This window comes from Asterias amurensis, chromosome 2, assembly GCF_032118995.1.
Source record: "Asterias amurensis chromosome 2, ASM3211899v1".
In the NCBI taxonomy this organism is placed as follows: domain Eukaryota; kingdom Metazoa; phylum Echinodermata; class Asteroidea; order Forcipulatida; family Asteriidae; genus Asterias; species Asterias amurensis.
Genome location: NC_092649.1, coordinates 29791494 through 29819094, shown reverse-complemented (window position 1 = coordinate 29819094; position 27601 = coordinate 29791494). Strand labels below are relative to the sequence as shown.

The window sequence follows — 27601 nt, the reverse complement described above, 5'->3', positions numbered from 1 at the left end:
TGCTCTTAACATTTTCAGTGACTTGCCAGTGGGACCAGTCCGCACAGAGGCTGTGGAGGTCATGGCCTTGGTTGCCCTAGTCTTGGCCTTTTACCCCCTTCAAAAGTTTCCCATAGACTTCAATATCTTTCAATGAAAGTGCCCTTTGCAAAATGAAAACAACCTTGTCCTCTTAAAGATAAAATTCCAGGCCTGCACCGTGTCTCAAATGAAAGTTTATAACTTCCTCAACTAGAGGAAACAAATCTCATTTTCCAATCAATTTTTGTCACCGTCAATTTTGCCAACAAACTGGCGATGCATTAATAGATAAGATTAGATTAGATAAGATTAGATTAGCTAAGCTTAGATTAGATAAATTCAGATTAGATGAGATCATTTTTGTTTTACTGCTATTTTTATACAAGTATACAATAGAAACTGCCTGTGCTCCTATGCCTGAAAGTACATAAAAATATGATAAATAGGAATAAATATTGTAATAAATATTGTGAGAACGGTAATAACCTACCTGTTGTAGATGCATGTTCTTAGTCAGCGTTTCTTCCAGCATAATCTGTAGTTTCTGGTTCATCTCCCGTTGGTTGTTGGCAACTTGGCTATTGTCGTCTCCCTTCACAAAGTCCATCATCTTCTTGAAAGCTACTTTCTTGGCCGTCTCTGGGGGTGGAGCTGGCTTCATGGGAACTAAAGTACACAATTCCAAAGTTGATATGATTCTTGAAGTTTTTTTCCGAAGTTAATTTTTCATTATCTCGACTTTTATGGGCAATCTTAAAAAGACAACTTTTATGGCACATTTGCCTTACCGTTCTACAGTGACTTGTGTAAAGTTTTTAGTGAGTCGTTGAATAGTTGAAAGTATAATTATGGTATTGTGTTGGCTGATGTTTGATGTTTTCATTATTCATAATTCTTGCTTATTACCTATTGTGTGTTAACATTTAAGCTACTTATAAAGACATTTTATGTATTGCACCAGTGCAATTCAACCTATCGGTTGCCATAATGTACACTAGTTTTGATGTTTGTTTTTTTTATGAAATAAACAAATAAATACAATATAATATAACAAGTATATTGAAAGAGTAGCACCTTGTAACTATCTGTTTGAGGTGCTACATAATTAGATCTCAGAAGTCATAACTTCACTAAACTCTCTTTCTTTTAAAATGTACACATACTAAGCACTTTGAGTATCTTGTTGGTAGATACATGCGCTACATAAGACTTCGATATTATTAGATTATTAACAGTATAAGCATTCAATTCATTTAAAGCCATTGGACCCTTTCGGTAAACTGTATTGTCCAAGGCCCACACTTCGTGTATCACAACTTCTATATCAAATAACAAACCTGTGAAAATTTAGGCTTAAGCGGTCATCGGAGTCGGGAGAAAATAACGGGAAAACCCACCCTTGTATCCACGCGTTTCGCCGTGTCATGACATGTGTTTAAAATAAATCCGTAATTCTCGTTAACGAGAATTGATATTGTTTTACTGTTTTCTCAAAAAGTAAAGCATTTCATGGAATAATATTTCAAGAGAAGTATTTCACCACTACCTTCTGTAAACCCTGTAAGTTATTTGTAAATCTGTGAACTTTTGTTTTTGTTTCTGTATCGAAATGGTCCAATGGCTTTAATTTCATTTCAGAAACATTCATTTCCACATGATGGCCCAAAGCCAGCGCACTAATGAATAAAATGCACTGATACCTTATTTTAAAATGAACGTCATCTGTACAGAGAAAGACCTTTTGACGTTAAGTCCATGTCTGCAGTCTGACATCACACAGTACATGTCTACAGGTTGCTTTCTACTTAAGTTCTCAACTTAACATTTCATAATTGGCCATTGAACTTTTAAACAATTAAATTAGACGCCATAGCAGAAGCAATTATGGTCAAACATTTCAAGAATGTGGAAGGTCTGTGAGCTTTTATGCCTTTGTGAAACTCACATTAAGGTTTCAGATAGCAGTGTCTATTGTCCTTCAGCAAATGCCAAGTGTTAGGAAATGCGTTTTCTAATGTACTTATAGACATATCATCTGTTGAAGTTGAAGCCACTAGATTGCAATTACTTAATACCTGTCTACTGGCGGCTTCTTCATTACCTCAATGACGTACATGACATTTTCTTTAATTATAGACTAAACTTGTAAGAATTCCGTTTTGACGTCATATAAAAACTTACTCGCAATGATGAAGATGAGGCTTATCGTGTAAGAAGACAATAATTCTACATGGATGACTTCACATTGTGGGTGATGTGTCAAGTTTCAACAAACTTTCAGGCCCTAAACTTTGTGGCATATGATCATAAATAGTGTATTGGAGAGCACTTGACAAACATACCCTCCCTGTCTAAGCCACGAAGGTCTAGACAAAATGCTAGTACTGGTATTGCAACCCTTCTATTTGTCCCTTGCACCAACATCAAACATGGCTACTGTCTGCCATGTTCCCTAGTTTGACATTTATAATTATTGCACATCACATTTGTGGTAAGCATGTTATTAAACACAGCATGAAGTGAAATGAGCAGAACACATCATACCACACAGGGAAATTGACTCCTAAAATGGTGCAAACATAATGGACCCTTCCCATGAAATATGCTAATCACATTCACGCATGCGTACAGACCCTGTTGGTTGGCAAACGCCATAGAGTTGTGTACTAAGCAGATGCGCAATCGCGTCTGCGTCACGCACCGATTAGCCGTGTACAAAACAGCGCGATGTTCCCTCATTTTGCCAACCAAAACGTTAGTGCGCACGCGCTATGTGCAATTTACATATTTCATGGGAAGGGTCTATTAATGTGTTGATGACATCAGGTAACTTGGGTCAAAAAATACATAGATACCAGAGACGGCCTCTCAGTGCACAGGTTTTTTTCTGTTTGTACAGCTTGCCACAAATTCATAGAGCTGCTTAAAATATTGCTCACCAGAATAACGTTACCAGCCAAAATAGCATGTCACATATAATAACTGTGACTGGTATGCTGCTTATTTTTGCTAAGCAGAACATTCGTAAGCATTTGTTTCTGCCTATAAGCAACTCTATAAAGTTTAGCCCTGGTATTATCAGGAAACCCCATGGCTTGTGTACTGTGGATTTTGAAATTACAAAAAATTCTCCGAACTTCAAGCAAAGAAATTGAACTTTGACCTACCAACAACCTTCCTCTCCATGACATGGGCTTCAATGATGGCTGTCTTTTTAAGGAGGTCATCTGCCATGCAGCCATTGCTCTCCTCTAGATGTCGAACCTGTATAGAATGATCAAGAGCAACACAATTACATAAAATAGTACTAGTAGTATAATACTACTGTGTTTTTATTATGTGCGTATTGAATGCTGTTACAATATTGTTACCCCTGTCCATTGAACCATAGTTATTCCTGAAACAGTCTCATTTCCTTAGGAGCATGCATCTCCGCAAGAAAAATGGGTACACTAGGTGCTAATTTAATAACTCACATTAACAGTCTCTAACCTTATAGGTACCCATTTACTCTTCAATAATAATAATAATAACAATAAACAGTATTTATAAGGCGCATTTTGAATCAAAGATTCCTCAATGCGCCTAACAACAAAAACTAAAGGAAAAAAACAAGATCAACTAAAATATAGGCTAAATACTATTAAACCAAAAAATAATCGACATAAAAAAAATCAACAATGCAAACAAAAGTAGACACAAATTTAAAACATTAGAAACAACAAACCTAGATGTATTTATATGGCCTAAACCCATAAAAAAAGGAAACAAACGGACACAAATGCATCAATATACACTGAACCATGAGCAATTACATGTAGCAATGTAAAAAAGTGTTTAGTGACTAAAAAGATTCAACAATGCACACAAAAGTAGATACAAATTTAAAACATTAGGTACAACAGACCCAGATATATAAACACATAAAAATGGAAATAGTAAAAATACAAGAAACTAATCCACTTAATATACATTGAACCATGAGCAATTAGCAAATGTAAAATGTGTTCAGTGACTAAAAAGATTCAACAATGCACAAAAGTAGATACAAATTTAAAAAATAAGAAACAACAGACCCAGATATATAAACACATAAAAATGGAAATATACATACAATAAATAATCCATAATATACATTGAACCATGAGCAATTAGCCAATGTAAAATGTGTTTAGTGACTAAAAAGATTCAACAATGCACAAAAGTAGATACAAATTTAAAAAATAAGAAACAACAGACCCAGATATGTACATAAAAATGGATATAATAAAAACACAAGAAATTAATCCATCTACATTGAACCAAGAGCAATAGTAAGCAAATGAAAAAAATCTATTTAGTGACTAAAAAAAACATGTTTTGAGAGCACCTTTAAACAATTGTAATGACCCGGCACATTTGATTATTGTGGGGAGTTTGTTCCAGAGTTTAGGTGAGGCCGATGCAAATGACCTATCACCGTATGCAGTAGATGTTTTGACAGGTTTGAGCAAATGTTTGGAACTGGATCTCAGTGAGCGTGTAGGTCTGTGTTCAGTGAGTAGGTCTGAGATGTACTTTGGTGCAAGTCCGTGGAGTGCTGTTTAGGTTAGCAGCAGTGTCTTGAACTCAATTCTTTTGCTAACTGGCAGCCAGTGTAGCTCATGTAAGACGGGAGTAATGTACTGGTGTTTTTTCCACACGGGCAACCAGTCTAGCTGCAGAATTTTGAACATATTGCAGTTTGACAGGCTCACGCTCTGGCAGACCATACAACACAAGTAACAAACGGTATAATGTGACATGTTTTGGGGGCTGGTAACCTTAAACTGGTAAGTATGATCTTGTTGTGCTTAGCAATGTTCCATGTTTAAGCAGCTCAATGAAACTGTGCTCAGACATTGAATTTAATGCTCTAGACCCCTTTAAGGGTTAATTAAGCACATGTAATCCATTAAGCACATGTAATCCATGTAAGAGGTTTTACCTTTTCTTCTAGAGCCCAGTTTGCTGTTTGTAGTTCTGTCATTCGAGCTATCAGCTCATTGGTCTCTTCACTCAGTGCTGCTGACATCATTGAGCCATTTGGAGACTTAATTGGGAGAAACAACAACAAACAACTTACACTTTATGTGTACTTAGCTTCTCATTTCCATGACTCCATCATCATTTTAATTCAGATGGTGGTGGGATTAAACGAATGCATCAGGTCAACGAGCGTACCTGTTTTGGGCTCATGCTTATAAGCTTTGCTTCTTAGTGAGCTACCCTGCAGTATCCCAAGAGTGTGCATTTATATCTACCTGGATTATCGACAACAAATCTTATACAGGCAATGTTAAATAAACCTTGAAATCTTGTTTGGACCTCATCCACTCAAACTAGAGAAACACTGGAGGGGTCAGATTACCGACATTGTGGCCTTGGAATCTGTGGTAAGATTCAAACCCGGGGTCCACAGAGATGAAGGACAGCAAAGTAGTAACAAAGAAAATGACAAACTTACCCATTTGTGACAATGGTAGACATTATAACACTCAATAGAAAAAGATGGTTATTCAAATAGGAATACAAGTTGGTTTAACAGTTTCTTCCTTGCCTTTCACCCCTGTGGACCCCAGTTCGAATCCCACATTGTCCGGGGCCTTGATGTGGAATTTTAGGGCCTACTCATACAGTTAGGTTTTCTGATGCACAAGTATCAAATACTATTAATTGAACAATTATTGAAGATAACATTGGTCAAGGGTATCAACTGGTACTCACTGGTGCTATTTCACTGGTATCCTTTGCCATCTGACCAGTCATACTCCATGATGACACACTACTGCAAATCAGAATAATAGAGTATACACAGCGTAAAGCGATGAGATATTGCACTTAGTAGTATCGTGGCTGAGCGGTTAAGTTCTGGGCCCAATTTCATAGTGCTGCTTAAGCATAAAATATTGTACACAAATTTGTTTGCTTAGCAGAAATAAGCAGGTAACCAGTTATGATTTGTTGTATGTGTGACATCATATTTTGGCTGGTAACCATATTCTGGTAAGCATAATTATTTGGTGCTTAGCGGCTTGTTGTGCTTGAGCAGCTTTATGAAATTGGGCCCTCGTGTTGTGTCAGAGAGTGGGAACACACCCAGGTCATTGCAACTTGTGTCTTTGAGTAAGACACTTAAATATAAATGCTTTGTCCTTTGGAAGGGACATTGAGCCGTAGGTCCCCTGTGATGTGAACCGACTATGTCACATGCAGGGATTTCCATGCAAACAGTTCCAGGCAATCTCAAAGAAGAAAGGCATTCTTATTTGAATATTTAACATTTTTTTCTTAGGGATCAAATGACATAGTTTGAAAATTTTGCTCAGGTGCTACCAAAGCGGTCATGTAACATGCACTGCAGTTTGGTTGCTTCCAAGTTGCCTCTAAACCCTGCCTCGTGTGACAAGGCCCTAAGGCCTGGTTCATACTTCCTGCAAATGCAAATGCACTACAAATTTTTACTTCAGAAAATTCGCAACAAATAATTCGCAACAGTCATGCGACGTCAAAATTTGCTTCGCATTCGCATTCACAGGAAGTATGAAGGGGACTTTATGGGTGTAAAATAACCTGATGCACTTTATCGTTTTAGGAACATGCCTGTAAAGATAATTCCTAAATAACTACCTGCTATCAAGTTTCTGTCTGTCATCAAAGCTGGTATCTTGGAAGAGTTCCTCAATGCCTCCTCTGCCTTGGTTGCTCTGAGTCAGGAATTCTTGAAGTCTCTCTTGGAGTTTGTCTCCTCGCTTCCTCTCCTGCCGTAGCTGCCTCTTTAGATCCTTCACCTGAGAGCAAACAAAAACAACCAATCAAAACGCAAATATTCAGGTTGAGGTTTTAGACACAATCAGATTAGAAAACCAAGTCCCTGCCCAGGGTAGTGGGGTGGTGCCAAGGGTAGTGAATCGATGCCCACGGTAGTGAGGCAGTGCCTAAGGTAGTGGTGACTTCAACTTCCTGTTGAATATTGCTCATTTCAAAAAATGTTAGCAGACTTTGTGTATCCAATCTATTACCGAGCTACAGTGATTGTTCGTTCCTGCTGGGTGATGTTTGGCCCTGTAATAGTCTGTAGAGACTAAATCATTGGCTAGCTCATCGTAAGATGATTCTCAAGTTGTGTTGCCAAGGATGTTACCTCCTATGCTTCAAGACATGGTAACATGGTGACCAAGCTGCAGCCGGTAACTTAGATATAGCCTTACTTCTTAGTGAAATCGAGCCACTGACTTGTAGAAGAAAACAAGAGGAAATTTGATAAACATTTTTAATAATTGTAACGTTACCATAGTGTAGCCTTTCTTTTCTCCAATCTTGCGTTCTTCAACACCATCTTTGGCTTCCTGTTAAATAAAATACAGTAAATAAATTCATTCATTTATATGGCGCAAAGTCCATAAAAATGTGTTCAAATGTATATGTTGGGCGCGATCGGTCAATCTGCGCGATCAACCGATCGCGCAGCGCTATCGACCGATCGCGCTGCGCTATTGAAATACCAGAAACACCAATATGTAGGTGCGTTCGTTTAGCTTCCCTGGGTCGACCCCAGTGTGTGGCGTTTTTTTCTTTCCAGGACGAACGTGGGTAATTATCTGCACATGTTCGTCCGGGGAAAAAAAACCGCAACACATCGGGGTCGACCCAGGGAAGCTAAACGAACGTACCCTGTGTTATGCACAATCCACAGGACCTAGACTAAACATCCCATGCTAAAGACACAAGCTTGATATTAAGGGGTCCTATCACCAACCATGAAAAGAGATAGAATGGTCTTCCATCTAACTACTGACCACAGTCAAAGGTGTTTATTAAACTAAGCAGTTATACCATCAGCTCTTCCACCAAGTGGACAAGATGACCAGCATAGGGCTAGACAGCTCAGTTGGTAAACCCACAGGGATGGATTTCACAAAGAGTTAAGACTCCTCTTATCTTGAGTTAGGACGAGTTACTCATCCTAACTTCGGACTAGCCGTGCGTTTTTTATATCTCCTAGGGCAAGTCCTAAGTTAGGACTAGTCCTAACTCTTTGTGAAATCGACCCCTGGTTGCAGAAATAACTACAAATAACAATAAGTCTAACTTGTTTGAGTTTGTCGATGTCATTGAGTAATCTCTGCCTTTGTTCTTGAGATAGATTCAACTCCAGCTCCTTCTCTGCAGCTTCTTCTTCCATTTCCTGAAGCAAAACAAAAAATTGTTTCTACTCTTACATAATAGTCTCGCTTGCAAGTGATGGGATTGTGCCTTTCATGATACAATAATGGAATTCAGCACACAGTCAGAGTATGTCATGAGAAAGATATTTGGTTACAGACAAAAGAGCCACAGGGCCTGGACTTGTACACAGCCTAATGGAAGAAAACATCTTATATTTTATGGAGATTGCACTGTCTAATTCTTGTCAAATTTTGATATGATGAAAGGGGCACATCTCAAAACATGTCCAGCTTTTACTTACATAACTTATGGATTTATGCGGAAATTATGACACAAAATGTCATCTTTCCGAATTGACCAGTGCAGTATCTTGCCTGCCAGAATACCCAAAGAATGTACAAGGCCACATGGTCTATAGGGTCATCACAAAATTGCCCTTACAGGTACAAATCACTTTTGTGTAGTGTTGGTTCCGAAAAGATCTGGTGGTTTCCAGAACCAACACTACCCAAAAGAGAGTTTCACATGGTGTTAACACAAACCTCTTTCAGTTCTACTACCACCATGCAAAGTTTCAAAATGGCTGCCATTCTGATTTGTATGCGCTAAACCGTTCAATCAAGACATACTACATACCCGTAATGATTTAGAATGCTGCTCATTTAATGCTGCTATTTCTTCTTCACTACACTCTTTGGTATTCTTTAGTTCTTCCTAAAAGATGAAAACAAAAGTTCCAGATTAGTGATTAGTGGATCTTAGAGTAGGGGAACAGGACAAGAGACCTGGACCATAACATAACAGTTTCAGGAACCGCTCCCCTTCACACACATTGTATTCCTGATGTTACAATAACCCTCAGAAAGGGAGATTTTGAGCGTATATTCCAGTACCCTTTGTCCCTCTTTGTACAGTGTAGCACAGTAGATGCATGCCTGTGCAAGTAAGTAAGGTTTGCAGTGACACCATGTAAAGTCTCTTTGTGAGTGTTGGTGGCTCTGAGAAGAGCCGGTTTGTCGAGCTACTCACAAATAGAATGTACATGGTCTCACCGTAAATCTTACTTACTAAGTATTTCCAACCATGCATAGCATTAAGTCATGCCCGTGCATACTACGCAATTAATTGTGTCGGGCATGTTATATGTCAGCAGGTCAACCAGAAGAGGACGCTTAGGGGTTAAGGGAGGAATATTTTCTGCATTCTCTGTTTCTTGTTATTCACCTCCGTTTCTGCCAGCCGTCTTTCAAACCAGCCCTTAGTTTCTTCAAGTGCTAGTAACTTTGCCTCCCGGTCAACAAGCTGATCTTTCAACGGTTCCATCTCCCTGCACAATATCTGTAGTACAAAATGAAACAAGACAACAAATTCAAGTGAATTCAGACATTTTCTGTTTACTTTGCTGATGATTCTTTTTGTATTTCCCCGATTTTCACACCCCAAAAAATTGTGTAAAGATTTTTTTCTTTAAGCCAATTATGACAGATGACGCCGTTTTTAAAAACGAAAAACATACAAACTTTTGCATATGCCACGGACAAAGAACATGCATTTACAGTGTGTATAAGGCTGATGGACATGAATTAATGTTGAGATCCTGACAAAAAAACACTTATGATTGGCAGATGATTTTTTTTCAATACCCTAAATTACAGCTTATTACTTCTGTGATTTTATAAAATCAGCTATTTAAAATTTAAATCCAAAAGTTTGGGTCAAAAAAGGGAGCTAGCATCTTTAATACTTTTGCTTTGTTTGAGATACTCACCGTTTGTTCTTGTAGTTGCTGCTTAAGGTTGTCACGTTCAGTCTGTTGGAAAAAAGAACAAGAAAATAAATCATAAGGCTCGAAAGAATTCGATGAAAAACAACTCGGTATAAAAGATGAACATATAATTGTAAGACTTTGCTTTTCTGTATCATTATTTTCACAAAACATACACACTTTTAAAAGCTTCTTGGTACCTCGATGTCTATGTTAGTGTATAGTATGGGGTGTTATAAAACAAATATCGACTGTTTTTACTTGTACCAATCCCACATTGGTCTATTAATTCACGGCTTTGCTTTGGGAAAATAGACCACTCCAGGGATCATCGAGGGAGTCACAGTTTTGGCCCACATCTGTTCGCCGACTGCGCAAGACATGGCAGAGCTCCGTATCAAATGACATGAAAACGCTTGAAATCCATGCAAGGGATACAACGGACATGGCCAAATGGAAGAGGGTCACATGGAGAAAGCAGGCCAACCCAGGACCGACTGGACAACTGCCTTAAAACCGACATGATTGATTGACTCAAAGCAATCAATATGAGTAAATTATCAGATGGTATTATCCCAAACCAAAGAAACAAGGCACTCAATATTTACCTGATGAGACTCGCTGAGTCGACCCATCTCAGCTTCATGTTGTTGTTTAATGGTCTGAGTTTGTATGGCAAGATCATCTAGCATCGTCTTTCGCTTCTCAGCACTCTGTACAAATTAATAACAACCAAAGTAATTCAATCCTGATACAAAAAAAAGTGATTAACAAAATTACACAAAGGCTTAATCTGGTGGAGTATTATTGTCGAAATGAAACAATGACTAAGTGAAGCAAAGACACCGAACATGTTTGGCTTTGGGATTTTTGGCTTTCCTTTGAGAAAACTTGCATGAAAGCAATCTTATGTTGACAAAACTGTAAGCCACAGCCAATAATCATGTTCTTTACGAGAAGTACTGAAATAGCAACAATGTTAACATTATGCCATTTTCCCTGGCAACACTTTTCTGCTAAGCATGATTTTTCAACGCTAAGCATGTTTTGGCCCAATTCTCAGTACCTTTCTAGCTTCCTGTAGGTCTCTATGGAGGTTATCTCTGTCATTCTGAACCTCTCGTAACGTCTCATTGAGTCTTGTGTTGGCATTCAGACAATCAGCTAGCTGGCTCTGGCAATCTTCCTTGTCGGCCGATACCTTACTGTGTGACAGTTGAAGCTCTTCTAGCTGACTCTGAGTTGTTACATACAGATCCTGTTGCCAAAGATCGGACAATTAAAATAGTGTTTCTCATGTTTAGATTCAAGAAGACACATCGTGGGACTCACAAAAGGAGGGATTGGTCATGGGTTGGAAAAAGTTTGTAAATTAGATAGAGAAGCAACTCATTATACATAGAGAACGATTACCTTTAATCTGTTGCACTCATCGGCTGTTACACATTGGACCTAAAGATAAAGAGACATGAATCATGTTATAATTTTAGCAGTTGCCAGAACTTGATTTGAGAGGTTTGCATGGTTGTGTGTACAGACACCCTGGGCTCACCCCCCTTGATCCACAATCTGGTACAGCCCTATTCACAACCCAGGGGAATAACGGTTGGCCCTTTCAAACTTGGATCTACCCCGCAATGGGCAAACCCCGTGGAATAGCCACCCCTGCTCTGGAGTAGGGGTGAGTGGTAAAACCCTGGAGTATTCTTGAAACATGCAACCGGAGCCCTGTAGGATAGATAGTTCACACATAAACGCCGCTTCTACTACAATGGAAAAGTGGCGGAGAGCATGGCCAATGGTTGGCCAAGCGCAGGTCAAACGCAGGAGGGTCTCCATGGGCCTGGTTTGGTCGGGGTGGGATCTCCTAGGTCGGAAAGATGTGTTCTCTCCTCACGCTTATTTTAAATGTGTTCAAAAAATTTTTATGTGTTCAAAATAAGCGTTGTAGCCAACAATAAACAGGGCAAAGGCTTAGTTGGAACGCCATTATCGTACAAGCAGCGTGGTAGCATCGTGGTGAGATCTCTGGGGTCGTAATAAAAATGCAGGCAGCGATTTGGGAACACTTTTGACGTAGAAGCAGTAAATTGTGTGGAGTCTTTAGTTTGCCAAATGACATCAGCATGGTCTTCGTAAGGTCTAAGAGCTGAGGGTATAAGCAATGGTTTCAAAAATGTGTCTTGAAGGGTGTATGATAAAAATATGACAACCTCAACAATTATCATCTTCGCTCAAACGCAGCTGGTACCAGCAGCACAATCTGAAATACTTTCATCTTCAAGAAAGTTGTACACGACAGCAACCTTATTTCTAAAGCCATGCAAAACAGAAAGGAATATACCACATACCCAAAGCACTTGGAGGCTTTAAAACGTGTATGACCATGATTTTAAGTAATTGTGAGCATGCATGATGATGTAATGCACAATAAAAATATCCAATTTGAAACGTTTCTCAGATTTCAATTAAAAAAAAATCCATTTCTCTAAAGCCTCATTTCTTTCTAAGAATGATTAACATTTTCAACCGATGCAGTGTTTCTTGCTAAGTAAAGGCCGGTTTATAGTCGGTCGCGCGATGGTCGCACGACGGAAATCTTGCGCGCAATCCTAAGACTGAGGCCTAAAAACCGTGTCTTTTTATGATCGCGCGTCAATATTTCCGACGCCCGACCATCACGCGACCGACTATAACTCGGCCTTAACTAAACAATGTGCATTATTTCTGTACACAACACTCTGCAGGAAGGTCTCACAATGTGAAGACTAAGTTAATAATCAACTCAATAAAACAGTGGTTAGAATAAAAAAGCATTGTCAATTCTGCATAATTGAAGATGTCAAATTTATTCTGGAAGTAAAATTATTAAAACCGATTAACAGTAATAGCTCAACATGGATTTTTGGCTGTGGGTAAGGATTTGAAATGATCGAAACATGTGCAATAATTCAAAAGCAATCCAAACAAGCCAAAAGCAGTGGCCTAAAAGAAAACTGTGGACACTGATTGACATGCCAATCCCACAGAGAGCAAATACCTGTTTAGTCTGAGCTAGCTCAACTCTCAAATTCTCTACAGACTCCTTGAAGATGGCTGCTTGCTCACTATTGACAGCCTAGGTTGCCATAGTGACAGGTCAAAGGTTGGCAAAGTGGATATGGATGAATAGATTAGTAAATTGTTGGGAGGGAACGTTGGAAAATTAGGAAGGAGAGAAAGTCATTTGTAAAGAAGTTTTGATATTTTTCAATACCGTTTTTGGAAGAAGATTTGAAACATTTTCATAATTATTTTAACCAATTCAACCCATTCTATTAACCCGTTCTATTAACACATTGTATTAACTTGTTCTATTAACCCATAGTATTAACCCATTCTTTTAACTCATTCTATTAACTTGTTCTATTAACTCGTTCTATTGACCAGTTCTATTAACCCGTTCTATTGACCAGTTCTATAAACCCGTTCTATTAACCCGTTCTTTAAACCCATTCCAGGCATTGACCAATCCCAATCTCATCAAAGTTCAAATGTTTAAGTGTTGAGTTACCATAGAGTGGAGGAATAGTAGAGGAATCAGGAGGGTGTCTAGCCAAAGGTACCAGGGATATAAGGTTTAGGATTGTTAGAGTATGACAAGAGAATTCTAACAGTTGTGAAGAACAAAATCTTTGTTAAGTACAGTACACAGTGATGGATATGCACTATTATACACATATTGACTGGCAATGAGGTAACTAGTGAACGTCTATTCCCCCGAGGGACTTCGAGTGACCAGAAGAGGGACCTATTTCCCGAGGTAGAAGGCCGAGGGAAAAAGGTCCCTCTACTGGTCACTCACAAGCCCGAGGGGGAATAGACGTGCACTAGTTACCGAATTATGCCAGTCAATATGGATTTTATACCACACCTCAATCTTAAATGTGAAATAAGAAAAAAAAATTGGTAAAGAAAGGAAGTTTTTTAGTTGCTGTTTACGGTTCAAGTCAAGAAAAGGCGCTGTAACCAGGCACTATTTCGCCGGGCACTATTCCTGCAAAACACACGCGCGCGATCACTAGACTATATTAGTTCACCCCTTGTGACCTTGTTTCAGCCAACCAGAATCTAGAACTAGCAAGAGGTGTGTTATAAACTGGAATATTTAATGGTTTGGGCGTTGACTTGGTTTTGTATGGGGTCCAGGTATGCCCAATACAATGGTGTAAAGCGATGAGCATGTTCTTACCTGAGCATTGAGAGATGAAACTGACGCCTCTAATTCTTGTATTCTCAACTGATTCTTGTCATTCTGTTCAGCCATACCCTAAAGTGACATCATAATGACAGAAAAAGCATATCTTAGTGGGGTTTTATAGCACTGATATCTGTCACTACGTAACACTCAAGGCGCTTCAACATAAACTATTTTCCTACAATTTCAAAAATGAGACCTGTTCCTTTACACAGCACCATGCAAAGCAATATGCAGCAAATCAACCAAGAAACAACAAGGCAAACCTCTTCTCTTTTTGATAAATGCACTGCATTAAACAACACACAGGACCAACGGTTTTACATCCCATCTGACTCATACAACGCTGACCCATCCAATCTAACTGTTGTTTCCTCTCTTTCCTCTTTCTAAGCTGGTAATAAAAGCACATGCTAGTTACAACCTACCTGTTTGACTCTTGTCAGTTCTTCCAGGACTTTCAACTTCTCTTTCTTCAGGTCCTAGAGACAAAGAAAAAATAAAATATGCTGTTTATACAGAGTTGAGGTAAGGTTAATTTTATTTGCAATCACATACGGTTGGATTCATTATAAAAAATACTAAAACTTACAAAATACATAACAGAAACAGGCCATTCTCAAAACCTGTGCCAAGCAAAAACTAAGTGGGGCACCAGTCACAACTGGTAACCTATTGCTCAGCATTTTATGTGCTTACAGGATATATGAAATTGGGCTCACTTGTGAAATGGCAATGGTTCAACAATCATAATTTTAACCTAATTTTCTGCATGTGAAAAAAAAATTATACATTGGAATAAAGGGTAATAACTCCATCTCAACAGTCATTTAAGACTGGGCTTGGTCTTGGCCATGGGATAATGGACCACAGCCAAAACCCGTTTTAGTCTCAAACACCTATTTTATTTATAGACCTCTTCATCACCCTTTCATTCCCTTACGAAGGGACACCTTATGACACGCCATTTTTAATAACTTTTCTTCTGTTAGCGCATTGAGCACCCCTTGGGTGGATATGTATTTTGCGCATTATAAATGTCTTTACTTTTATTGTTATTACATAAAGCCATCTTGTTATCGTAGTACTCACCTCTGCTTCCTTATTCTTCTTCACTTGGATATTTTCCATTTGAAGTCTGAAATGAAAATTGTATTCAGTTCAAGACAGAGACAAACTCAGAGGAGTGAGTGGGGCAAAAAGTAGACATGATTTATAAACAAGTGAATATCCCCTTTAAATCAGAGATTTGAAAATTGTGTGTACTTTGATACTGAGCACTACATATTCATGGGTTCAAATCCCACCCGAGTAGTATGCATGTGTATTGAGTAGACAGTGCTTATTACACATGAGTAAAGGGTAAGACAATAATAAACTTTATCCCTGATGCATTTATTATACTTACAGTAGTATGCCTGTGTATTGAGTAGACAGTGCTTATTAAACATGAGTAAAGAGTAAGACAATAGTATACAAATACTGCTTTGAGTGCTATGGTTAAAACTACGACTCCCGAGGTGATCCCTCGAGCGTTCTATTATCCAAGCGCAGGCGAGGGAAAGTGGAATGGTCCAGGGATCACCGAGGGAGTAAAAGCAGTCAATATTTGTTTTATAACACCCAACAGACTATTTATCATCCTTGACACGTAATGTTTGTATGCGCGTTTCAGATACACCGCTGCACAACAGATATGGTTTGAGGTGGGTAAATAGACGTCTGGGTACTGCACGCCGCGTGTTAGTCGTCGGACTATCACAAGGCAAATGATGCACTATCACACGGCCGCCGTTTCTAGTAAAACTAAGACATATCATGTGATGCACTCTAAACCAATTAAAAGGCAGAATATTTGTAAGGGGTGTTATAATATTCTTTTGTCCCTGATGCACTTATTACACTCATTAATGAGTGTGGTCCCCATTGCTATTATACATAAGCAGCTTGCAAACTTACTTGCTATCATTGTACATGTGTTCTTTCTCATTCTGGAGCTGCACCAAACTACAAAATAGAATGAAAACATTTGGGGATTAATACAATTGCTATTTGGTAATTTTCATTTCATACCTTTATCTTTCCACAAATATCCCTGTCAGGAACTCTGTTCACCCATTGACAATTGCAGTCATGGTTTTCAATAAATAATCTCTAAGTCAGATTTGAATAATATCTGGGCAAGATTTCATAGAACTACCAAAGCAAAAAAGTTAAGCACAAAAACAATTCTGCTTACCAGAATTAAGTTACCAGCCAAAATAACATGTTTTTTTTACCATTTATATCTCATTTCCTGCTCAATTCTTTTAAGCAGAAATTAGGTGAAAAAAAATTGGCCTCTTGTACAATGACTTGATTAAGCACAAGTGACCAACGTGTCTGTTTGTTTGAGAAGTGGTTGTCAAGGTAACATGTCAGTAATGTTCTGATAAAGATGTTTTAAATAATCAAATTGAAAATAAATTCTTTAAAAGTACAAAGTATAGTATACTTTAAAGTATATATAAATAGATAACTATATAAATAAACAAATAAATAAATACATAAACACATAAATAAATAAATGAATAAACAAATAATGAAAATATTACCTCTCTTGTTTCTTCTTCGTCTTCTCAGTAAGCTGTAAATATCAAGATAAGACGAAACATTTTCAGAACCAACACTCCTCAAAAAAAGATTTTACACATGGTTGTTCCCTCAAGTTTCTATATATAGTTAACTCTTATCTGATTGTATAGGATTTAATGGACAGTACGCATTTTTAACTGATGTACGTAAGTTCTGATGTCAGCTTACAAGGTAAATACACCCACCTTCGCAATTTCTTGAGTTAAGTTGGCAACTTCAGCTTTGTGAGAAACCTGAAAATTGAAAAACAATGGAATCAACTGATATACACTTCCTTGTTACTTTGTTAAGAGGGAAGAACAACCAGACAGAACACATGCATGACATGACATTTAAGACTGACATGCATCTCGCTTCAACAATGTATTTTGTTTGAACAAATTTGGGACACCAGCAAGACCACTTTAAATGATACGTCACAACATGACAGGCATTTCAAAGCATGCAGTGTTTACAGAGCTATATTTGAGTACTGAACACCTTGTAAGGGTTTACAAGGTGATGCAGTGCAATCTACAGCCAACCATGCCAGAAATACCGAGTTAGCCCCCTCTCTTAACAATAAGCGCACAAGGCTCTTTATAAGCGTTACAACAAACAGGACCTAGGGTTTAAGTAATCGTGGTCAAGTGTCTTGCTCACAGGTACCCCTACTCAACAGGGAACTAAACAAACAATCTAGCAACACTAGAACTTGAGTATGGTGCACTTCGACACCAGGCCAATCCATGAATGAGGTGAATATATTTGAAAATTATACAGGAATTGCTTTTTACATTTACAAATGTTCCTAAATTCCTATCAATTAGACTACCCTACACTGACTTCACCCCCGAGTGATGCCTGATTTGGGGGTCAAGTCTACAATAACAAGATGAGGAATTGAATGCTATTGTACCTGGGCTTGGTGTAGCTGCTCCTTCAGTAATCGCTTCTCCTCCTTCTCAGTATCTATCACCAGTTGAAGATCTGAAGATGAAGAAAAGGTACTCAAAGAGTTCAATAATAATGTCAAGTAAGAGTGTCTTCGTCACTACCTAATAGTTACTTGTAAAATCATTGTAACTCGGACAAAGATCCCATACAATATACAACAGGCGTACTCGTCCACCGGTTTAAATCCCTCTCTGATCATCTTTACCTTGTTCATCACTAAGATTGAATTAAATGTTAATAAGACAACTGCCTTTGTAATTTATTACTTGACATTTGAAATAAAAAGTCCCAGGGTGATCCCTGCACTGCTGTTTCCCAGGTCGTATATCGTAAACTTGGGAGTGATCCCTTTCTACACGTCAGTTAAGCCCTGCTCATACTTCATGCGAACGCTTCGTGCGGTGCGAATTTCACTGCGTCACAAATGGAAATGGAGCGTGTACGGGTTGTTGCGTCACCGAAATTCGCTTCGCATTCGCAGGAAGTATAAACCGGGCTTAACAGGTAGAATGGCTTCCAACTGGCACTCCCTAACTGCCAACATTTGGGCTAGATAGCTCAGTTGGTAGAGTGTCGTCAAGTTAATTTGGAACTCACAGCTTTTTATCCCGCTTTTCTAGATTTCTTTCTCCAGTCAACCCAAAACTTGAACTAAAATTTACCCAGTCAGTTTCCATTGTAATTAGTTACCAGAGAATGTTTGTATGTAAAATGTTATAACATCTGCTCAGGACTTACCACTGAAACCTTTAGTTGTCATCTCTGGTGTAACTAAACCCTGTGATTCAGCCTAAAAAGAGATTTACCAAAAAAACACCAACAGTGGTTTACAAAAGATATCAATTCTTTAGCAGTTACACAACAAACTATTTGAATTCAACTTGTAGTATTTCAATAACAACCTACCTGAGTTGTAGAATCAAAACTTTCACCGCCTTTGTCATCAACTTCATCTGTACAAAATATAAAAATGGAAATGAAAATAAAATATGATTATCATATCATACACTCAATTATGAACATCAAGTACCCTCTGGAGTTAGGTGACTACTGGTGGAACTGTTTGGTTGTTTTTGTTTTTTTTTTGTTTTATTGATGTTTGATTGTTTGTTTGTTTAGATAATCTTCTTGTTAAGGGAACTTGGTAAACTCCAACAGGGGCATGTAAACACCAAGCTGAAAACAGCCAATCTCTCTCATACAAACACTGGTTTAACGTTAACAGGAACAAGTCGACTGTACTTATTTTCAGGCCACTTATCATCACTCAACACTAAAATAAACTAGCTACCGTCCAACCATGGCTTTGGGGTGGGAAGGGAATGCATTGTTACCTTTGGACATCAGTTTGACTAGACTTTCCATGTTGCGGACTAAAGCCCCACTGAGTCTGTGCTTCAGCTGTTTGGCATGCCCTTGTAGTACTGCTACTGGATCTGTACAGAAAACAATACAATACAACATGCAATCAATGTCATTATATGGATACAAGGCAAATCAGATTTAGATGGGGGAGTTTAAAAGGTGGGGTCTGGGATAAAGATGGGGGTGATCTGATTCATAAATTTGCTCTCAAAGATTGGGGGCACAATTTCACAATTCTTGGTTTAAAAAATTAGTTGTATTTGATGGCAACAAAGGCAGAAAGCATAAGCCACTTATATTTTTTAAGTTTAAATTACATTTTGAAGTGAAACTTAAAATCTTGGATATTAAAAAAAAATGTGGTAGGCTAATTATCCCTATTTACAGCTGCGAAGTTGAATGGAAGGACATAGGCAGCCAGCCACAGTGACCCATAAACGACCACACAGCACAGGCAGAAATCAAAAGTATTTTATTTTATACTGGAGGGAGGAAAACCACTTGTGGCATTGGAGAATCCCCAAAGCACAACTTGGAACCCCTCTATAAAACTTCACAACTGTAAAAATCTGTGGAACTTTGAGGAAACAACTAAATCTGTTTCAACAAGCACTGACAGTTGGAGGATAGTGCACTGCTGGGTTGGATTGGAAAACACATATGTTGTGTAGATGTACAAACCTTTAGGTTCTAAACCGTCGTCAAAGTCACTAGTTACGTCGGATAACTTTACATCTTCAAGAAAAGCATCAAGCTCATCAGTGAGCAGACTGTTTAACTCTGAAACATAATAACATCAATGTGGATACAGGTTCACATACAAGCATGCATAAAACACAGCAAGCATGCTATGTGCCTCACAAAAACAAAACGGCACAGCAGTGGGCAAGCTGTAAAAATAGTGCACTATTCATTTTGGTGGAGATACATCATGTGTATGGGATGCAGAAGTGCTGTATTTGTCTGTATGCCACTCTTGCGCTAGTGTGACCTATGAGCAGCTCAAAGCACCAATCATTTTAACAGGTTTGCTATATTTGTAATTATGTGTGGCATGTCATGGCCGAGTGGTTAAGAGCACTGGATTCAAGCTCTGGTGTTTGATCAGCAGAGTGTGGGTTTGAATCGCGGTCGTGACACTTGCTACGTAAAATTGGGGAGGTAGTGCTTTCTGCTCTACCAGCCAGGCTTCGGACTGATGATACCCAAGCCTACATCCATATGGACTGTAAAAGGAGTAACCCTGTTTCAGCCCTAGGAGTAGGTGGCAATGTCCTCTGGAAAAAAATAATTGTCGCCCACACCTTAAAGTGGCCTCCAGGCCTTGTGTGTCTGGCGACTTGCATATAAATAAAAGAAATAAAAAATTAGACCCGTTTATATAGCACCTAAAATGTTTACAAGGTGTTGTGTTGCAATATGCAGTCAGCTATGACTGTCGTGGGGGAAACCCCTTCTCTTAACCACAAGTGCGCTGGTTTCTTTAACATTCACCACACAACATTCGGACCTCAAGCTTTATGTCCCATCTGAACGACAAAGCTGTTATTGTTTAGTGTCTTGCTAAATGGACCCAAATGCCATGACCCATGTCCAGCACACTAGGCTGCTCGGCTGCAGCAGTGACACCTCAAGTGAATGGTGCTTCCACAAATCTTACAATGATTTTGGTCTAATGAGAAAGCCAAAAACCTCAATTTTGTGTCTTCTTTTCTATGTTGGGAATAACAAGTCATGGGCAAATATTTAAAAATAAAACCCCTATTTGAGTGAGGCGTGTTGATTTGATATTGAATGATACATTAAATGATTGAAACATAATTTACATTTCACAAATGCAATTTGAGCAACTTAAAATAAAAATCTTTGCCAAAACGAATTTAATGGTTGCAAATAGATCAGCAGATACTTTAAATCAATGATGAAGCAAGCATGGTATTTGGCTACAATGTGTGCACAAAAACATGTTTGATTTATTCATGCTCTATTGATCAAAATAAACAAAATGATTTCTTCTCAGATTAAAAATAAATAATTAAAAAGAAGAAGATTAAAATGAAGTTGGCTTACCCGATTCCAGCGGGGCATCTTTCTCAGATGCCTGTGATGGAGAATCTGGTGATTCTGTATTCGTGACATCATCAACTGATGCCCCAGCGGGTGGAGTTCTCTCCTCTAACACGGTGCCTGCCCCATTCATATTACTATAGAAAACAAGAGTTATGTATGGAGTAAATGGTAATATTAAAGGATAGGTTTTTGCTACATTCCCTTTTAATTCAATGCCATCAATGCAAACACAGCCTTCAAAGAAAAAAGCTTTCCTTGTCAATGTCACCAAAAGTAGATTAATTTTATATCAAATGCATTCAAATTCATGAATCTTTGACACATTTAATCAAAGTAGGATTTCTTTTTAGCTATTATTGCATTCAATTATGCAGATATTATTTTGTTCTTTTCGTTCAGGTTTGTTACAGCAATTCCGTTTATTTTATAGACGTTTAAGAATGTGGTCAAATTACAACTACCGGTACTCATTTACAAGTGATGAAATTTAAAGGTTGACCAGCCTCCTGCTGCTGGCTTATATGAAACTGAATGATAATATTCGAGCAGTGAATGCCAAACTGTTGAAACTGATTTACTCCTTTTATTGGCTGATAAATGCTGATGAGATGGAGCACTCATTTCCAAATGAAATTGATTGAGACGGGTGTTAAATTTATTACATTTTTCTACCGAAATAACTGTACCTGATAGTTTGCTTCAATGCTGCTATTTCTGCTTCTGATTTCTCTTGAGTACCTGCATGGCAAGTACAAACAAAATACAAGTCGTTATAAATGGACGATTTCAAGATTCATTATCTATCACTACTGCGAAAAACCTATAAGAATCAGAGAGCAGCTTTTTGCTTCATTACAATGGTCTTGGGTTCAGTAATTTTACGATTTTCATACTTGTTTGTCGGCCAGGCCAGAATATTCCTTCGATGCAGGTTGGACGTCTGGGTCATTCAAAATGATTTTTAACCAGAGGTCCCACGGTCACCTTTTTGGGTTTGGTCAAAAATAAAATGAGAAGTGCTTTTGTTAATGTTTGAATTATGAACAAATGCAATATAATAGGCGTCAACTCCAAAGGGCTTTCACAAATATTGAACGCTCTAAAAGATAGGCTGCCAAAGCCATGCACACTTTTTGCGAGTCACGAATATTAAACTTATAGAATTTTGAAGGCCAATATTTTGGAAATGATTCAGATTTTTTAGCTGAAATTGCAGGGTGGTCTTGTTCAGGGGTGGTCTGGCACCAAGTTCAAATTTTGAACAAAATAAGTATAGGCTAACTTTGGACTTTGGTTTTGTTCAGAGGGCAATGACAAAATTTCCAGGCAAACAAACAAAGGTTATTTACAATAAATAAGCAATTTCAACAATTATACAAACTGAATAGATACAGTATTTGACCTGGGTTTTAAATTGCTCTTTGGTTTTGGTCTGTTTGACAACATAACTGAACAGCAGCAGATTGGAAAGAGTGGGAACCGTGGGACTAGCTTTAGTTACTGGGGAAGTCAAAAGAGACTTAGGGGTAGAGAGCAGATTGCTAGTTGGTATATTCCCTAACTTAAGTTTGATGATTAGCAGGGGACTAAAGCACACATATATTAACGGTAACTGCTTTCTAGAATAGCTCTAGAAAATATCATTTCACTGAGCCACACAGCATGTCAAGGCTGAGTGGTCTAGAGAATCGAATGTCACTTCTGATGGCCCAGTTATCAGAGTGTGGGTTCAAATCCTGGTCATAACATTTAACTATAATGGTTTCTCATCACACAAGAGTAAATTGTTACCGGCAAGTGAAGAGGTTGTTAATGTGAATGATAATTGCAATACAGTTTTCCAATTTGGTGTGCCGGTGATTGCATGTTCAAAAGGAGTTGAAATGGTTTTAAAAATGCTAAGTAAGGGTTCAATAACAGGGGGTAGTCATACAATATTTAATAGCACCTACCAAATACCGATCATGGTGACCAGAAAGCTTTTTGGAGAATTTTAGAGTTGATAATACAAAATTGGTCATGGTTGAAAAAACAAAGTTTGCTTTTATGAACTACACATTGTCAGTGCAGTGAACTCACTGTTAAGGCTCTTCTGCAGAACGGTGTTTAAAGCTTGCAACCTCCGTAGCTCTCCCTGTAGATTGCTGTCATCATTGGGTGTGACCTCGGATGAACTTTGACCCATTTTCAACTGGTTAACCTCCTTCTCAAGCTCCTCATTGCTTGTACATAGCTGTCAAACAAAATTGATTGTTGGACATTTTTTTTGAAAGCTCCTCATTGCTTGTTCATAGCTGTCACACAAAATTGATTGTTTGAACATTTGTTTGTAAATCTTAATAATTTTGATGCAAACATCGTGTGGTTCATGGTCCTCACACAGCGCACACTGCATGACCTAGATTGTTCAAATTGATTCTTGGTTCCCAAACCCACCCTGGAGTTCCGAGTTTCAGGTGTGGTTGTTGTCGACCGCGTGTGGGAAAATGATAGCCTGAACATCTGACATCACATAATTAAACCAATGATGAGCCCATGTATCGTTAAAAAAATGGTACAAGTAAAATCACCCAGGTTGATATAAAGGTATTATTTTACTGGTCAAACGTAAGACTTCACGCGGTGATCGTCAAAAGAATTAAATCATTAGCAGACAAGGCACTCTGACAGATAAGACGCAACAATGTTTTTGGGGTCTATAAAGTCAGATAAGACGCGTCTTATCCGCAGGAAATGACCTTGCATCATTTCACATGGCCTTCATGGTTCTGGAGAATCGCAGTTAAATTTGCAGATCCTTATCCTTTCACATACGGAGGAGGGACCGGTCTAGCAAAATAACCTCAAAGGAGTTAAAGTGTTTCAGAAAACTTTTGGTTTGAGTAACTTACCTTGGAAAGTTCCTGCATGAGGGTTGAGTTTTGTAATCTGAAGTCATCTTCTTGGCTATGGAGCTTCTGTTGAAGACTCTCAAGCTCTGACAACAGTGCCTCAACATCCTGAAAATATATCGGCAGAATGTACAGGTCAAAATAACACATCTTCAGAAAATGCATATATACATCTAGGCCAGTACATACTACTCTGCATCAAAACTAGTCAGGTTTGAAAAGTGGGTGGAACACAAATTTTCAAGACAAAGAATAAGATGGCTAGCTTATGAATAATGCAGCCAATCAAAAGTTGATATCCAAGTAAAATTTTGCTTTGTTCACTTGGAGAAACATTGTACACACTGAGCGTAATCATTGTATGAGAATAACCTGATGGAAGTCCTTAAAAACATTCAGGACCAAAGTTGACACTGAAAGAGTTTCAAGTTGACTTACCTTAGCCTTTTTACTTTTGCTGATGGTCTGTAAAACAAAAATCACAAAAAATGGAAAGGAAAGATCAAGTAGTGATGAAACTTTGTTGAAAAAATACATCGTCACAAATAACAGTTACATGTGTCCAATAAAAAAGTTTGTTGATTCACTTAATCATCCATAATGACAATTTAGCATTCAACACGCCATCACATTAAAACTTGTTGCAAGTGTTCTGGTCATGGATTTCCTTGGGGTAAAATATTGCAAATGAACATAAATTTCCCAGAACTTTACCTTGTTTGCTTTCAGTAGGTCTTTTTCATAATTTGCTGCTGTTGTTTGAAGTGTAGTTAATTCTGTAAGGAAGAACAACACATATTCAAAACCACAGTTGATAAATACAGCTTGCTAAATCACAAAAAGACTTAGATGCGAGCAAAACCTGAATGGAAACATGAACAGAAGTTGGAAAAACAAATGTATAACAAATCCAGGAAAGCCTGTGCCAGATGTGTAAACAAACCCAGACACTCTAATGCATTTTAATGTTTGCTGCCTTATATGGAGACCGAAGACAATATAAGAAATAGGTTCCACAAGGAATGAGTACAAATGGGGATTGTTAAGTACACAGGGACAAAGGTTAGTGCACTGGACTCTAGCTCTAGTATTTCTGATTCAGCAGAGTGTCCCTGCCTTGACCCTTGTGTCATAAACACGACACTTAACCATTATTGTGCAGTCCTTCGGAAGGGACGTCATGCAGTAGGTACAATGTGTTGTATTGAAAACTAAAAATGCACGTAAAAACAAAACAAAAACAAAAACAGTTCCCTTAAATCACCAAGAGAAGGGGTCTCACTGGTGTTTGTAGAAACTTTGTAGTGCATCTGATGTGTAGGTCTATATGTCCTACCCAGGCCCTGCAACATATACATGCAGATCCATCAGTCTATTTATGGCTTACCATTTCCTAGTTTTCTGCATTTATCACTCAGCTGATAATTTGAAGTCCTCAACTCCAGTAGCTGATCCTATGAGTAACAGGTAGATAAATAATACAACAAAATGGGATTATTAGTTACAATTTGCTGATAATCAAAATGACCTAGAGGTCCAATTTCATAGAGCTGCTAAAGCACAAAAATCTGCTTAGAATGAAATTTCTTCCTTGATAAAAACAGGGTTACTAACCTAATTACCACGTGATTTCAGGATTTGCAAACAACAGCTGACTACCAGAAACAAGCAATATGCAACAAGCAAAAATGTTGTTGGTAATCTTGTTTTTATCACGGAAGAAATGTCATGCTAAGCAAATTTTTGTGCTTAGCAGCTCTATGAAATGGGCCTTGTACTCTGTAGTATCCAAGCAAATATATGTGATGCATAGACTCATTCATATTTTTAAGTAAGGCAGCCACAATTTACATGGACAAAATATAGGAGGGGGAGTGCAGTATAAAAATTTGTCTGCGTATCCATAGCCACCAGCAGCAGATGGTACCCTTTGAGATTATGAAGTGACGCAACAATAGCAGACCCCCCCCCCACACCCAAACGAGCTAACTTTAGAAGGCAGTTCCAATATATAACATTTACATAATTAACTAAATAGTTAATAGACGAAACACAAATATATAAATAAGACAAGAGCGAGGCAGTATTATATGTTGGGCACTATCGGTCTATCTGCGCAATCGACAGATCGCGCTGCGCTTTTGAAAGATCTATTGTTTGCGCAGCAATCAGTCGATCGCGCAATAATCAGCCGATAGCGTAATCGATATTCCTGCACGATCGTACTGTACTCCTTTATAAAAGAATTTTGTCATATCGGAAAGCTTATGTTTATGTTCATGACTCCTCATCGGGATCCTTATTAAAGTGAGGACGTATAGTTAGTCTAAGTGCAAAACAAAAGGGATAACTTTCTGTATGGCGCCACCACTTTTTCACTCATTTTTACAAAAAGGGATATATCATCATTGGATTTCCTCATCATTTTATTTTGAATGAAAAAGTGGTGGCGCCACACGAAAACTTTTCCCATAAAAGTCAGATTGTTATTTTTTAATTTTTTTCAATAAAAAAAAATGTGTGCCACCGTACATGACCGTACACAATGCTGTAATCGTTCTGAATTTTGAAAATAGAAAAACTAAAATAAATAAAAGCTAAAAAAGGTGTGTGGACTGAGTCGAGTGTGAGTCAGTGTGAATCTATTCTAATCGATTCGAAATTCAGAAAGTAAGAATATAAATATTATGATTTAATATGGCATCATGTAAGTTGTTGAACTGAAGAATATATGAATATTTCTTAACTAAACAAGCTTATAATTATGAACCAATGTTGAAGAGTTAGAAAGAAACTTACCTGCATTCGCTGGAACTCTTCGTCTGACAAGGACTGCGCCATGTTGAATTTGGGTACCTTTAATAAATGTGTTCAGAACGTACAGTTGATGTTATTATTTGACAACCATTGCGAACGTTGGTTATTGGTTTTCTACAGTTTAAACTCTGCAATTAACTAAACAATCACATTTCACTGCACTTCAATCCTGATGCAAACAAAATCAAGGCTTTGTTTTAAACTGATCATTCTGTTATTCTGATAAGATTGGTACATCTATTTATAAAAAGCATGAACTGCAAGTTCAATAGTTCATCACATTTATACGCCAGAGAGCCCATCCTCTCAAGGTAATATGTTTTCCTACTGCAGTACCGGACCAGGGAGATTAAACTAGTATTTAATGGAAAATGAACTCCACATTTCCACATGATTTTTTATTTTATTTATAGGAAATTGACCTGCAATCAAACTTCTGTCTGTAGTTCAAAACCAATTTGAAAGAACTTTAAACAAATTCCTTTGTATCACAATGTTTTTTTTAAATGGACATACATAAGACCCGCAAGCACAGTGGTATTCCTGAGTTTTTGTCTAGTCGGGTACTGCAATTTTGGTAGTTGATGGTGAAAATACCTACTCGATGCTCAGGGTGTCAGACAGTCTCGTTTTGTACATGGACGCAATGAATGCCAGTCAACTCGCCTAATAAAAAAG

General features: G+C 38.1%; 1 protein-coding gene across 3 annotated transcripts in view; it reads right to left on the bottom strand.

The window, feature by feature from the left end:
• Positions 1-27601, bottom strand: part of LOC139933805 (GRIP1-associated protein 1-like) — a 77203-nt gene that overhangs the window by 6143 nt on the left and 43459 nt on the right. For 2 of the 3 annotated variants that reach the window (XM_071928019.1, XM_071928020.1), the window contains exons 3-35: positions 26906-26962; positions 25494-25560; positions 24821-24882; positions 24545-24571; positions 24107-24214; positions 23295-23448; positions 21902-21953; positions 21216-21349; positions 19827-19925; positions 19115-19216; positions 18687-18733; positions 18519-18570; positions 17743-17813; positions 17030-17077; positions 16805-16836; positions 16170-16217; positions 15303-15348; positions 14639-14692; positions 14205-14282; positions 13014-13091; positions 11387-11425; positions 11040-11231; positions 10582-10686; positions 9977-10018; positions 9433-9546; positions 8845-8922; positions 8132-8227; positions 7332-7388; positions 6670-6830; positions 5767-5827; positions 4988-5092; positions 3189-3285; positions 512-687 (exon numbers count right to left, since the gene is read on the bottom strand). In XM_071928019.1, coding sequence (XP_071784120.1) covers positions 512-687; positions 3189-3285; positions 4988-5092; positions 5767-5827; positions 6670-6830; positions 7332-7388; positions 8132-8227; positions 8845-8922; positions 9433-9546; positions 9977-10018; positions 10582-10686; positions 11040-11231; positions 11387-11425; positions 13014-13091; positions 14205-14282; positions 14639-14692; positions 15303-15348; positions 16170-16217; positions 16805-16836; positions 17030-17077; positions 17743-17813; positions 18519-18570; positions 18687-18733; positions 19115-19216; positions 19827-19925; positions 21216-21349; positions 21902-21953; positions 23295-23448; positions 24107-24214; positions 24545-24571; positions 24821-24882; positions 25494-25560; positions 26906-26947 — 2724 coding nt within the window. In that variant the 5' untranslated portion in view covers positions 26948-26962. The remainder of the gene's footprint in view (positions 1-511; positions 688-3188; positions 3286-4987; positions 5093-5766; positions 5828-6669; positions 6831-7331; positions 7389-8131; positions 8228-8844; positions 8923-9432; positions 9547-9976; positions 10019-10581; positions 10687-11039; positions 11232-11386; positions 11426-13013; positions 13092-14204; positions 14283-14638; positions 14693-15302; positions 15349-16169; positions 16218-16804; positions 16837-17029; positions 17078-17742; positions 17814-18518; positions 18571-18686; positions 18734-19114; positions 19217-19826; positions 19926-21215; positions 21350-21901; positions 21954-23294; positions 23449-24106; positions 24215-24544; positions 24572-24820; positions 24883-25493; positions 25561-26905; positions 26963-27601) is intronic. The other variant, XM_071928021.1, reaches the window with a different exon arrangement.